General features: G+C 40.5%; 3 protein-coding genes across 13 annotated transcripts; 2 read left to right on the top strand and 1 right to left on the bottom strand.

Annotated features, from left to right (window-relative positions):
• Window positions 1-116: 116 nt before the first annotated feature.
• Cdk9 (Cyclin-dependent kinase 9) lies at window positions 117-5,961 on the bottom strand. Of its 10 annotated transcripts, none has more exons than XM_077398316.1 (9): window positions 5,720-5,961; window positions 5,113-5,197; window positions 4,399-4,489; window positions 4,005-4,171; window positions 3,482-3,720; window positions 3,106-3,253; window positions 1,774-2,935; window positions 1,469-1,704; window positions 117-1,180 (listed from the first exon to the last, which is right to left on the bottom strand). In XM_077398316.1, exons 1-7 carry the CDS (start codon window positions 5,830-5,832, stop codon window positions 2,633-2,635), a joined length of 1,146 nt encoding a protein of 381 aa, XP_077254442.1. In that variant the 5' UTR covers window positions 5,833-5,961; the 3' UTR covers window positions 117-1,180; window positions 1,469-1,704; window positions 1,774-2,632. The 10 variants fall into 10 exon arrangements, with proteins under 10 accessions (XP_077254442.1, XP_077254445.1, XP_077254446.1 ...); XM_077398319.1 differs by having other exon boundaries at window positions 117-293; XM_077398320.1 differs by having other exon boundaries at window positions 117-288.
• Window positions 5,962-6,714: 753 nt separating this feature from the next.
• LOC143893318 (uncharacterized) lies at window positions 6,715-8,298 on the top strand. 2 transcript variants are annotated; one of them, XM_077398566.1, is made up of 4 exons: window positions 6,715-6,996; window positions 7,085-7,244; window positions 7,331-7,497; window positions 7,567-8,298. In XM_077398566.1, exons 1-4 carry the CDS (start codon window positions 6,825-6,827, stop codon window positions 8,001-8,003), a joined length of 936 nt encoding a protein of 311 aa, XP_077254692.1. In that variant the 5' UTR covers window positions 6,715-6,824; the 3' UTR covers window positions 8,004-8,298. The 2 variants fall into 2 exon arrangements, with proteins under 2 accessions (XP_077254692.1, XP_077254690.1); XM_077398564.1 differs by having other exon boundaries at window positions 6,718-6,996; window positions 7,328-7,497.
• Window positions 8,299-9,341: 1,043 nt separating this feature from the next.
• On the top strand, window positions 9,342-12,118 carry Wdfy2 (WD repeat and FYVE domain containing 2). The gene is made up of 7 exons (XM_077398639.1): window positions 9,342-9,617; window positions 10,140-10,281; window positions 10,361-10,566; window positions 10,673-10,912; window positions 11,032-11,170; window positions 11,271-11,470; window positions 11,546-12,118. Exons 1-7 carry the CDS (start codon window positions 9,457-9,459, stop codon window positions 11,682-11,684), a joined length of 1,227 nt encoding a protein of 408 aa, XP_077254765.1. The 5' UTR covers window positions 9,342-9,456; the 3' UTR covers window positions 11,685-12,118.
• Window positions 12,119-12,124: the final 6 nt, after the last annotated feature.

Raw genomic sequence — 12,124 nt, 5'->3', positions numbered from 1 at the left:
ATTATCTATATATAAAATATGTCCATGTATGTGTTTTCTTTCTCTTATATAATCTCCGCTCGTATGTATACAGAAAAAATAATAATAATTAATAATTAAAAGGATAATTTTCTAACTTCGCTCACGACCGCCGACCAGGTCACACGTAACGCTCGCTACTCTAATTATATCGGAATAAAGTCCTGTGCTCAAGTTGTGTGTTCCTTGATTACTCGTCCCTGTGGAAATCCTTTCTGGCTACCCTCAATCCTGACACCAAGCCCACGTTCAAAAGGGCTTTCCTTACAGCTTTCCTTACAGGATGATCAGAAATAAAATATCGCAAAAGTAATAATCGAGACTTTTGTCGCGTCTTTCGCGTGTGGGATTAAAAAAATTTAATTTTTAGATTTGAAAACGAATGTTTGCAATATTATCGTACACATTGAAAATGTAAGAGAATGTTATTTATCCTTCAATCTATTCGATTCGAAAATTTTCGAAGAATTTAGTTGGTTCAGTTAAACTGACTAAAATGTTCATCTGTACGGTATCGGACTGAATATATTTTTTCGAATTGACCTTTTTTCTCCAGTGTACGAATCCGTTATGCCACTCCAAGGGCTCGATTCTTTCAATTCGTTCGAAAGAGAAATGTACTAATAAATTCTACTTATACAGATCATTTACAAGCTGATTGACTAAAAGCCATACGAGAGCCGGAGAGCCAAATAAATCAACTTGCAACTTATCTGTAAGAGCAGAATTTACCAATACTCGTTTCTCTTTCGAATGAATTCAAGAATCGAATCCCAAATTGCGCAGTTATCAATGCTAAACGTCTCTTTTCCGAAAGACGAAGTCCCACAGTTTCTCCCACGTTAATTTCTCGTGCGGAGGGGTCCTCTGATAAGTAGAACAGAAAGTCATGATAATGTCAAAGTGTGACGTCAAAATGATGAGAATATGACTACAAAATTTACCTTTTATCATAATTTAATAATTTTTTGAACATCATTTGAGGTCACTTTGACATTTTATGACTTTCTATTCTACATGTGCAGTTTAGAATAGGAATTAATTAATTATTCCCTGTGATCCACAGATGGACTCGGAACTCGGTTCCTGGTTCTTTGTGGCTACGAGTCTGGCGCTAGACCACACCGCCACCCAAGATATACATGAAGTAAATTGAACCTTCCTTCAACAACAATAATAGCGTAAAAGTTGCGTTGAATGTGCGCGCGAGTGTTTACAGTTGTATTGTACATATACACGTGAGCGATAAGTGATAAGCTGCAGCGCGTGCGCTCCCAAAAATTGCACGAATTCGCCCCTACAGCACGAAATATTGCAGCAACTTGCAGCAACATTAAAATATTGCTGCAATGTTGCCGCAAGTTGCTGCAATATTTCGTGCTGTAGGGGCGCTGTGAACCCAAGAGTAACTTTAAACGTAATTTTATTGTTACTCTTTAAACCTATTTACCTGCCAGATGAAGTAACACGTAAATAAAAAACGTTATCGTACTTTTGCCTCAATATTCCAGACGTCTCCATTGCAAATGCATCCACGCATATGTTTCAAACGCTTTACCTCGTTGTGCCTCGCGCTTTCGTATCGTACATACATCAATTCCTGATCTTGTTTCCGTCACTTGGCATTTTTTTCGACCTCGTGGATTACTTAATATATAACTCTGGTAATACGATAGACGATACCTGCTGATGAAAAACACGCTACGTGTTTAAACGGAATTTCCAACACGGTTGTCTGTTCGAGGTTTTAAGTACCACGTGACGTTTGTGATTTTCAAACTGTTATCGTTTGATCCGATCCGAATTCCAAGTACAACGCAGTTTCCACAAATACCTTTTTCTCCTTATCGATTAAGAAGTTGATTAGCAGATTATGGACGAGTGTACGCAACGCGTGTACGCATTGGTACGCATTTCGAGCAGCCATCCGATCACCTAACCTCACTTTACGAGTCGTACCGCCGGTACCGCGCTATTTTCCTTCTGCTTCCACTTTACACTGTGTGCTCTCTCATCTTTTTATTATCACGCGATACTTAATTGTGCGTCGGTTTAAGAATAAAAGGTAAAAATTTGACGTATAATAAGCTGCAAGAGAGAGAACTAGCTAAAGAGTTTAACCGCTAGTAAATGTCAGATGTGGATAATCGTATTTTAATGTACATTTTCACTTTATTGCGTTTTTAGGATGGGCACGATAATGAACAAGAAATAGATTTTTAAACAAAATAATTGTATTAGAACTGTATAAAAAGTTGGTAACGTCAGGATGGAATTACATAGCATACAACAGCCATTTATATAAAACATTAATACTCTACATACGTACAAAATATATTAACACTACGCGGACACCGTGTTTTTGGTACTCATCCAGACAGCTTGGGGATTTTTAAGTTCAAAGGGTTAAGAATTTGTATTACAAAAAAAATCTATAAAAATTCATGTATCATATTTAAGATTTTTTCCCCATTCCTGTAAGAATCAAATGAAAAATCGACCGTGCCTTGAAAGGCCCAAGGTGTCCACGCAATGTTGTGTCCACACACAAACACACGCACACGCATGTCTATGCATACATATATCTGTGCATAGGTATATTGAGATAAACACGTTAAAAGACACGATCCTGGTACCCGCTTTCAGCCATGCTAGTGCTAGACTTGGATGGCCCTCCAGGCACTGGATGATGTCGCATATGACCAGGTCGCCTCGGTGGTGCCAGGTACTCGAACATGCTCTGAGTATGCTGCGCCAGCATCTTGCTAAGATCGCACGGCATCGGATCGGTCCAGAAGAAATCATGGTTTAACGCGGAATCAGAATCGCATCTTTTGAGGGGGTCGAGTATCAGAAGTCTGTCCAACAAGTCACATGCGTAAGGGTCCTTCAGATATGGCTTCAGTCTATCTTTGACCTGTAAAAGAATCCATAATTAATACGGCCCGATCTATAATCAGTCGTATGCCGGGGGTCGGATGCCGGAACACAGCCGATGGTTCAATGAAGAGAATTCATTTTCGAAAAAGAAATTTTCTCATTGGCTGTGCGTTCCGACATCCAACTTATTGTAGAACCAGCCTTTACCTTTCTCTTCTGCCCTTTCGGAAGATCCATTTTGGTAAAAAGATCCAGACTTTCAACGCCAGGCCACACCTCGGTCGTTATCGAGCCACACAATTGCGAGATCAATATCAGCTGCTGTTGCTCGGTGTTTCCCTGCATTATGGGAGACCTGTGGATTTAAAAGGTTTTAAGCTTGTATGTAATTAAGCTGTATGTAATTACATGATTGCGCGTATAGAAAGAGCACAAGAACATAATATCACGAATTTATACATGAACTTTAAGTGAAGCTAAAATAAATCTGAAGGGCTCTTACGCCACTTGTTGAGCAAACTTCTAAAAAAAAACTCGATTTCAGCAAAAAAGATATATAATATATGTCACAAAGTGATGTTACCTTGTCCACATTTCTGCCATTATACAACCGGCGCCCCACAAATCCACAGGTGGCCCATAATTCCTGTCGCCAAGTAGGAGTTCTGGTGGTCGGTACCAAAGTGTGACCACTCTATTGGTGTAACGATTTGAGTGACCGTTTTTTGCACTGAATGCTCGTGCCAAACCAAAATCAGCCAATTTCAATACACCGTTCTTTGTTATTAAAACGTTAGCGGCTTTCATATCTCTATGTAAAATCTGTAGGAAAAATAAATTGTTACGTTGTATATAATTATCATAATATTGTCAACATTAACTACGAGTGATAGCTTTGTCCTAGATTAATATGATAAAGAAACCGTTACATTATATGCGTAATATGAGAGAATATAGAAATATATATGTAATCTTTAAATATTATAATTATTTTATTAGAGAATAATCTTGAATCTCTTAATCACTTTCATATTAACGAATAAGTTATTTGGACATCATTTTTCTAGAACTTGGCATCTTTATAAATGTAAAATGTTTAATCTCACCTTATTGCTATGTATGTAATAAAGTCCATTTAGCAACTGTTGCATAACTTTTTTTATCTCGCCCAAACTAAATTTTACATTTACGTTGGACAACAACCCAGCCAAGTCGTGTTCGCAGAAGTCGAACACCAGGTAGAAAGTAGACCGATAACGATTGTACTGAGTTGCTGAAAATAATATGAAATTAAATGTTACATTATACACCGTCAATTGTTTCAATTAATATTTAACTGCTATTTGTTTTAAATTATTGAACAGATTTTCTCAGATAATATATAAGATAGTTCTTGCGCATCCCTCCGAGTATTCTATTCAAGTAAAAAAAGTGAATCCCCACATTTATGGTTCATTTAGAATTGTACAGATCAGGATGGAGATTAAATTATACGCTTACCTCGTGTCCTGCAAATTTCTATGAGGTTGACTACATTCTCGTGTTTCAACAATTGTAGTATCTTTATCTCTCGCAATGCCGTAATAGGAAACTGTAACAAGATTTTAACAATACATGTAAGATAAGTTGTAAGACTAAGAGAAAATATCGCGAGTAAAGTAAAGATGTTGTTTACGTCGGATTAATATCAAAAGTTTAACTCTCCAGTGGATGCGTAAAAATTTGAAACAGAAGGGCACGTTGTGTGTGTGTGTGTGTGTGGGTATAAATTACACTCCACATTATTTAGGCTACAAATATTAAACCAATTAGTATTTTTATTTTCTGTTTAACATTATTCACTGTTGCACATATCTTAAAGTGTATCAACAGGTTGAAACTTTAATTTTAATATTTTTTCACTAAAAATCTGTTCTGTATTAAAATAAGCCAAGAATACTCTTTCTTTAAAAGTTATGAGGTTATGAGGTATATGTACTATGATATACTCCACGTGTCCAAAGGAGAGTTACTAAAGAATTTGACTATTATTTTTCGAAAAACTTTCCAAACTTGTGCACATTAATGCACCAGTAAGATGGAGTGATGGAGCGAAACAAAATACGCTTGTCTCATGTGCAGCGCACAACTCCATAAGGTAATCTAGGGACCCTTCCTGGAAGGTCCCTAAGGTAATCTCGACGGAGTTAAATCATTATATAAAGCAAAACTTACTCCTTCTTTCTCATTGTCCATTAATACCTTCTTCATTGCGACAAACTTCTTGTTTGTTTTCTTGTCCTTAGCCTTGAACACCTCTCTGTAAAAAAGGGACGTAGGTTAGAAAGATATAGGTTAGAAAATTAGTAAAATGAGATGCTAACAGAGAGTATAATGGCTCTGTCCATTAATAGTGAAGTTGATAACTGCGTTGTTGAGAAAAATAAATTGTACATCGTAAACGTGCGATGTAAAGATAATAAAATGCACAAACTCCAAATTATTTCTCGATTAAATTCCGACGGACGCATTCAAATTATTTCGTTAAGAGAAATCTATATCGATGCCCCTAGCACATTGTGCGTCGGAGTTGCATCATCCAATTTTTACATTTTGGGAATTGTTAACGAAAACGCTGTTCCGAGCATGCATTTGTTTAAAAAAAAATAATAATAATGCCTCGCGGGCCTAATATTGCATTCGTTCGTGTCGGAATCATTGTCGTTGGCTAACAAAATCATCTACAGAAACGTGATCACGGACACGTTTGCCCTTCGGCCCTTCCGTGCACGTGTGAATTAAGGGCTCAAAGGGCAATCTCAAGGGCAAGATTTTTACTTACCCGAAGGTGCCCTGACCGATTTTCGCGACCTTCTCATACTTGGAGGATTCGTCGCAATACGGGAAATCGAACTCCTCGATGTACTTTTCCTTCTCCTTCGTATTCATCGTCATATTGCGTGCGCGATACGAACGATACGTGAAAAGGAGAAATCCGCTTGGATAGGCTCTGGAGTCTGGAGTGTTCTGGAACAAGCAGGAACTGAGAATGCTAGGCAGTCTAGGCACCGAGCTCGAAGCTGGAACCGTGAAACATGCAAGATGTAAGAACGGTAGGCGGCATTCCGTATTGACAGGAGTTTTTCCACTGGACCAGCCAATCAGATATTTTTACTTTGAATCAGCCAATTGACGACGTGGTCAATTGATGGCTCTGGGCCGACGCGGCGATTGCGCGACGCGGCAATGCGGTAACCAATCACCGTCAATCACTTCCGAAAGTAGTACGGAAAGGCGGATGGTGATTGGTTACCGCGTCGCGTCGCCGCGTCCCGTGGGCCTTTAAGGTGCGAATTCATGGGACGCTCGTTTCAGCCAGTTTCAGCGTATTGCGAGATCACGTGATTTCGATCTGACGCTAGCGTCAAGCAAAGAAAGCTGGATTTTCTCAGCTTTAAACGTCAAAGCCAAAGCAGCGCGAAGACGCCGAAATTTTGACGCTGTTTTCCTTTTCATGAATTTCAATTGACGCCGGCGTCACGTGTGGTCATGCGACCTTCTTTCCGCTGAAAATGAGCGTCGAGCCGGTCGAGCGTCGGCATGAAAAGGCACCTTTATGGCTCCTGCACACAGGACGCGGCAACGCGGCACCGCGGTAATCAATTACCGTCTTGCCTTTCCGTTCTACTTCTGGTGATTGGTCACCGCGTTGCCGCATTGCCGCGTTGCCGCGTCCTGTGTGCAAGACCCTGCAGCCCGTTCCACAATTACGTCGTATGTCGCTGTCGGGCGTCGAGCGCATGCGCACTCGATTGTCGGCTGTGTCGCATTAAAGTGTCGTAAATCGGCTGTCGATGTCGCAACGAGAGATTGGTCATCATCTTCCATCTTTTCCGATATACGACTTACGTTTGTGACGCAATTTTCGAGGTTATTTTCTGTTTACGATGGATTTCGCCGAGTTCGCCAATGTTGATGAAATTATCATTGATTTTGTTCGCGATAATAAATGTTTATATGACAAAGCTGATCCCAATTTTAAAAATACTGTTAAGAAGAAAGAAATGTGGTCAAAGATAAGTGAAAATTTGAAACTCTCGTATCGCATTGATATGCCAGGTAAATACCTTTTTCTTCAAATTATTGTTATGATAACACTTTTTTAGAAATGGAAAAATAAATCGTAATCTAATGTTTTTTTGTACAGTTGAAGCAATTGAGAAACGATGGTCCTCTTTGAGAGATATGTTTAGTAGAGAAAATAGAAAACAAAAGTTGCCACCGTCAGGTTCTGGATATGAACCAGCAAGAGAATGGCAGCTATATCGAAACATGTTGTTTTTACTTCCTCACATATTTCACCGACGGTGAGATTATAACTTGTTTTTTTGTAACGTTTTTAATTTTTTTATTTGACTTTTTTATTATAGCTTTTTATTTTTAATTTTAGTAGCAGAACAAAATCATTGTTCATTCCACTAAATCAATCGGTGTGCTCTGTATCAAAAACAAGTCCGCCAAACGTAAGTAATTTGTTGCCATCCAAGGAATCTAAAAATTTAGATCACTCTTTGCCGTCCTGTGATCTTGATTGTAATGGAACCAGTGGATTTATCAAAGGTTTGTATTACCGAGAGAAGAAACTATTATATTTGTAACATTGATGTTAATACAACAAAACATTTCTAGATAATGAACCATCCATTGACAATGAGGAAACCGTAACAATTGAGCATGTATCAATAAAGAGACCTACAAGTGCCATGTCCAGCTGCAGCAGTACAAGCAGCACACAATTTCCGGTAGCAAATACGAGTTCTAGATCAGAAAATTCTAAAAATTTGCTTACGTTTAAACCTATCAAAGAAAATCTACCGGAAATGGATCAATTTGCTAAACGTAAAAAGAAAGAAGATGATAAAATTGAACATTATTTGGAGGAGGCAAGTTCTGTAATTTCCACAGCTGTAAAAACAATTTTATCAAAATTATGTGATCAAAAACAAGAAACAAATGGATACATGGCCGTTATAGAAGAAGGATTTAGCTTTGTTCCTAGTAAAAATAAGATTCAATGTCTTATTGAAATACTCCAAATAATTCAAAAGTATGAAGAAAGACCGTAAAACAGAAGTTAAAAATTTTTTTATTTTTATTATTATAAGATGCTATAGTAATAAAACAGTCTTTGCAGCGTCTTTAGGTGAACCTTTCTGTAATTTAACATTTAAGATTGGACTTGTATACTGTGAATACCGTTCTAAAGTTATAGTAATGTAATTTATATGCGTTTACTCCACCGGCCATACAATACATTACATATAATATCTAAAAAAATCAATCTAATGAATTTAATATTTTGGTATGTTTGACTTAAGTTTATGTTTTATAATTTATTAATAAATATATATTTATGTTTTACGGTAGAGATATTTATTTACAAACCTTTATTACGAAATGCGTGCAACGACAGTCGATTATTCTCCTCAAATTCGATTGTGATTGGTTAATTTTTACGACTCACGACTTTATTGTAGACTCGCATTGTAGACCTAGCATAAGCCGTAAGAAATTGGCTAATCACAACGGAATGTGAAGAGAATACTCAACTGTGATTGGTCAATTTCTTATGCTAGGTCTACAATGCGAGTCGTGAGTCATAAGAATTAACCAATCACAATTCTCCTCAAATTCGATTGTGATTGGTCAATTCTTACGATTCACGACTTTACGACTTGCATTGTAGATCTAGCATTACAGCAGCTTAAATACGACTTTGAGACATGTACTACGTTTACGCGAGCGTTACTTCAGGTAGTAACTTACGATATATTACTCGTTTACGCGGAGTAAATTATCGCAAGTTACTAATACAAAATCCCGTTTACGCGAAGGAAAATCCCGTTTACGCGAAAAAATTATCGTAAGTTACTACAGAAGTAACGCTCGCGTAATGCTGCGTTCCCACTATACGCGTCGCGCGTCGCGTCACGACGCCGCGTCAAGAGTTATCCAATCAAAACGTTTCATTTTAGACGTCATTTCCGACGTACGATCTTGTCGGAAATGACGTCATAAAATAAAACGTTTTGATTGGATAACTCATGACGCGGCGTAGTGACGCGACGCGCGACGCGTATAGTGGGAACGCGCATTAGGCTGAGTTTCCACTGAGCGCGTCACGCGTCGCGTCGTCACAAGTTAACCAATCAAAACATCCCATTTCATTACATTCTTGTGACGGAATCGAAATGGGATGTTTTGATTGGTTCAACTGGGACGACGCGACGCGTGACGCGCTCAGTGGAAACTCAGCCTAAACGTAGTAATGGTGCTGTCTGAATGTTTATAAGAATTTTTTGCTAGAAATGCTGAGACGGATGCACGATGAGTTTTGGAACGCAACTTGCGGATCGGATGGCGGGCGGATGACGTGTGGGTCGGCCGTCTTCTCGTCTTCGTCTCCCATCTCCGTCACTCCGTAGTCCGCGGGCGCCGTGATTAGCATCTGACAACTGTCAAATGGCAATTGCACTTGTGCGCTTGTGATCGAGACGTGTTTCGCGCGGTTCCAGAGAAATGGCAGCGGAAATAAAGCCCGCCCCGGGGGTGAATCACGATAAATTCAGCAGCAGCCGCAAACCGGTCCTCCTGTCGAAGTTGGAGGGCTGCAGCGACGACGTTAACGCGGCTATCATCATCCCGCGGGAAGAGGGTGTAATCAGTGTTTGCGATGACAGGTACATACGTACCCGTCGCGCGAATATTTTTCCCAAATCACGATATTTTTGATATTTTCATTAAGGATCCACGACCATTTCCCCTCACATATCCGCGTTGTCGCGTCGCTCTACGTCATTTTTCTCGTCATTTTCGACCCTGCGATCCTCGGCGGAGCTCCTTGCTCTCGTTACGAAAATTGCGCGCAATTTTTTGACTATACGTGGACACACCTCGAATCCTATCTTTCTATTTTGCACGTTTGTATTGTTGCGTGCGTGCGTGGATGTGTAGCATGTGTGCGCGTCCGCGCGCGCGCGCGCACTTTCCTCCCCTTTCTTTTATGTGCACATATAATTCTTTTATATATATTATTATTATATTAATTATAATTAATAAAATAATACACACACATTTGTGTATAATACTGATACAATAATACACGGCATAATATATTTACAAAGTTTAATCCTTACAATGCGACTTTCAATCGATATCTCGCTCACAGTTTGTTTTACCTCGACTTTATTTGTTTTTTACAGGACAATCCGAGTGTGGCTGAAGCGGGATTCCGGCCATTACTGGCCGAGTATTTGTCAGTACATGCCAGCGGGGGCTACCTCGATGCACTATTGCGTGGAAACGAGGCAGCTGTTTGTAGGCCTGGATAACGGAAGCGTTAACGTACGTCGAGTCACCTTACTTCCGTTCCGTCGTTAGAATTACAAATGACCGGGATATCGCTTGGCTTTTCGGATTGCAGGAATTCGTCTTGGAGCAAGATTACAATCGGATGACGGCCATGCGCGACTACCTGGCGCATCAGGCGAGAGTAACTGGAATTATTTTCGCTGCGGATTTCGAGTGGGTCTTGAGTATAGGTCGCGATAAGTTATTTCAATTGCACAGCTCCGAGACGGGACAGAAATTGGGATCGTACCAAACGGACGCGTGGTACACCGCTCTGCAGTATCCTTTTGCAGAATTTCACGTTCTTGCGCGAATGAAAGTGGCTTTTTGTAGAAACGTATTCAAGATACGTTTCATGAGAAACTTAACTCGCATACCCGTACAGATTTGACGCCCAGTCCAAGCACGCTTTCGTGGGAGACTATTCCGGTCAGATAGCCATGCTGAAGCTGGACAATAGTGGCGTTACCTTCATTACCACGTTAAAGGCACACACGGGCAGTATCCACGCGTTGGCATGGGACACTGAGAAACAATTGTTGTTCTCCGGGAGTTTCGATCAGAGCATCATCGTTTGGGACATCGGGGGCCGCCAGGGCACCGCTTACGAGCTACAGGGACACCAGTAAGCGCGCGCGCGCGAAATTCTTTGAATTTTGCTCGGTCGGAAATTACTTTAAATTACTTAAATTATCTTCAAGACACACGCTCTGAAGAAAAAGAAAGAAAAATTCTCTCTTTCAGTAACAAAGTAACGGCGTTGTGCTACGCGAGCGCCGAACGCCAGCTCCTGTCCGGAGGCGAGGACGGCGTGATCGTCTGCTGGAATATGGCGACGAATAGGAAGGAGACCGCGGCTTGGGTCGAGTCCGACATCTGCCAGGTACGTTCGAAAGGGCCCTTCAAGAAGGCCTTTGAAAATAAGTATGAATGCTTCGCTTCGCGACATACATGCGTTGCTTTAAAATCAATGATATCTCCAGGCTTGCGGAAGACCCTTTTTCTGGAATATAAAAGCTATGATGGATCAACGACAGTTGGGATTGAGGCAGCATCACTGTCGCTATTGCGGCCGCGCGTTATGCGCCCGCTGCACGTCGCAACGGATACCAATACCGGCGATGGGCTTTGAGTTCGAAGTGAGAGTCTGCGATCAGTGCCACATACAACTCAAGTCGGAGAAGTAAGTTACGCGTCACGTTTTTTCGTAAAAATACAGCGAACGCGATAAATAAATATTCGCCTTTGATTTTCGCAGCCAATCGTCACTGGCCTCCTTCCACGATGCCAAGCACAGCGTCGTCGGGATGGACCTGGACGCTCCTAGGCGAAGATTGTTGACCATCGGCCAGGATCGCGTTATTAAGATTTGGGATATATCCGCGCTCTTTCAGTGAATTTTCCCGCGTATGTATGTCGATAATTCAAACTGACCGCGAATCAAGTCACAGAGGTATTGTCATACTCGGAAAAATACTCCGAAAAAACCTATTTTTGTGATTATGTAATTATGCCTGTGAGTCGGTGATCGTGATTGCGTAACACGAGTTGGAGCCGATGAGCTGATGGAACACGCGAGATCGTGAACGATCGTTTGTCGATCTGTCGGTGATAACGCTAGAGCCTGTTTAATCCATATCCATATTTTCTGCGTTGAACATCGGGATCAGCTGGAGAGACGAGGCGAGTACAGCGCAAGCACGTTAATTCAGTGGCATTGTCTTTAAATCGTGTTGTAACGATAGAATTACTTCCAGAAAAGCGTTTGTGCGCCTGCGCAACGTGATTACACGAAATAATAGTGAATAGTAATCCGTGGATATATATATATATATAT

This window comes from Temnothorax americanus, unplaced genomic scaffold (assembly GCF_048541705.1).
Source record: "Temnothorax americanus isolate GAGA-0224 unplaced genomic scaffold, ASM4854170v1 Scaffold12, whole genome shotgun sequence".
In the NCBI taxonomy this organism is placed as follows: Eukaryota; Metazoa; Arthropoda; class Insecta; order Hymenoptera; family Formicidae; genus Temnothorax; species Temnothorax americanus.
The sequence above is the reverse complement of the archived record's forward strand: the minus strand, read 5'-3'. Positions and strand labels throughout refer to the sequence as shown.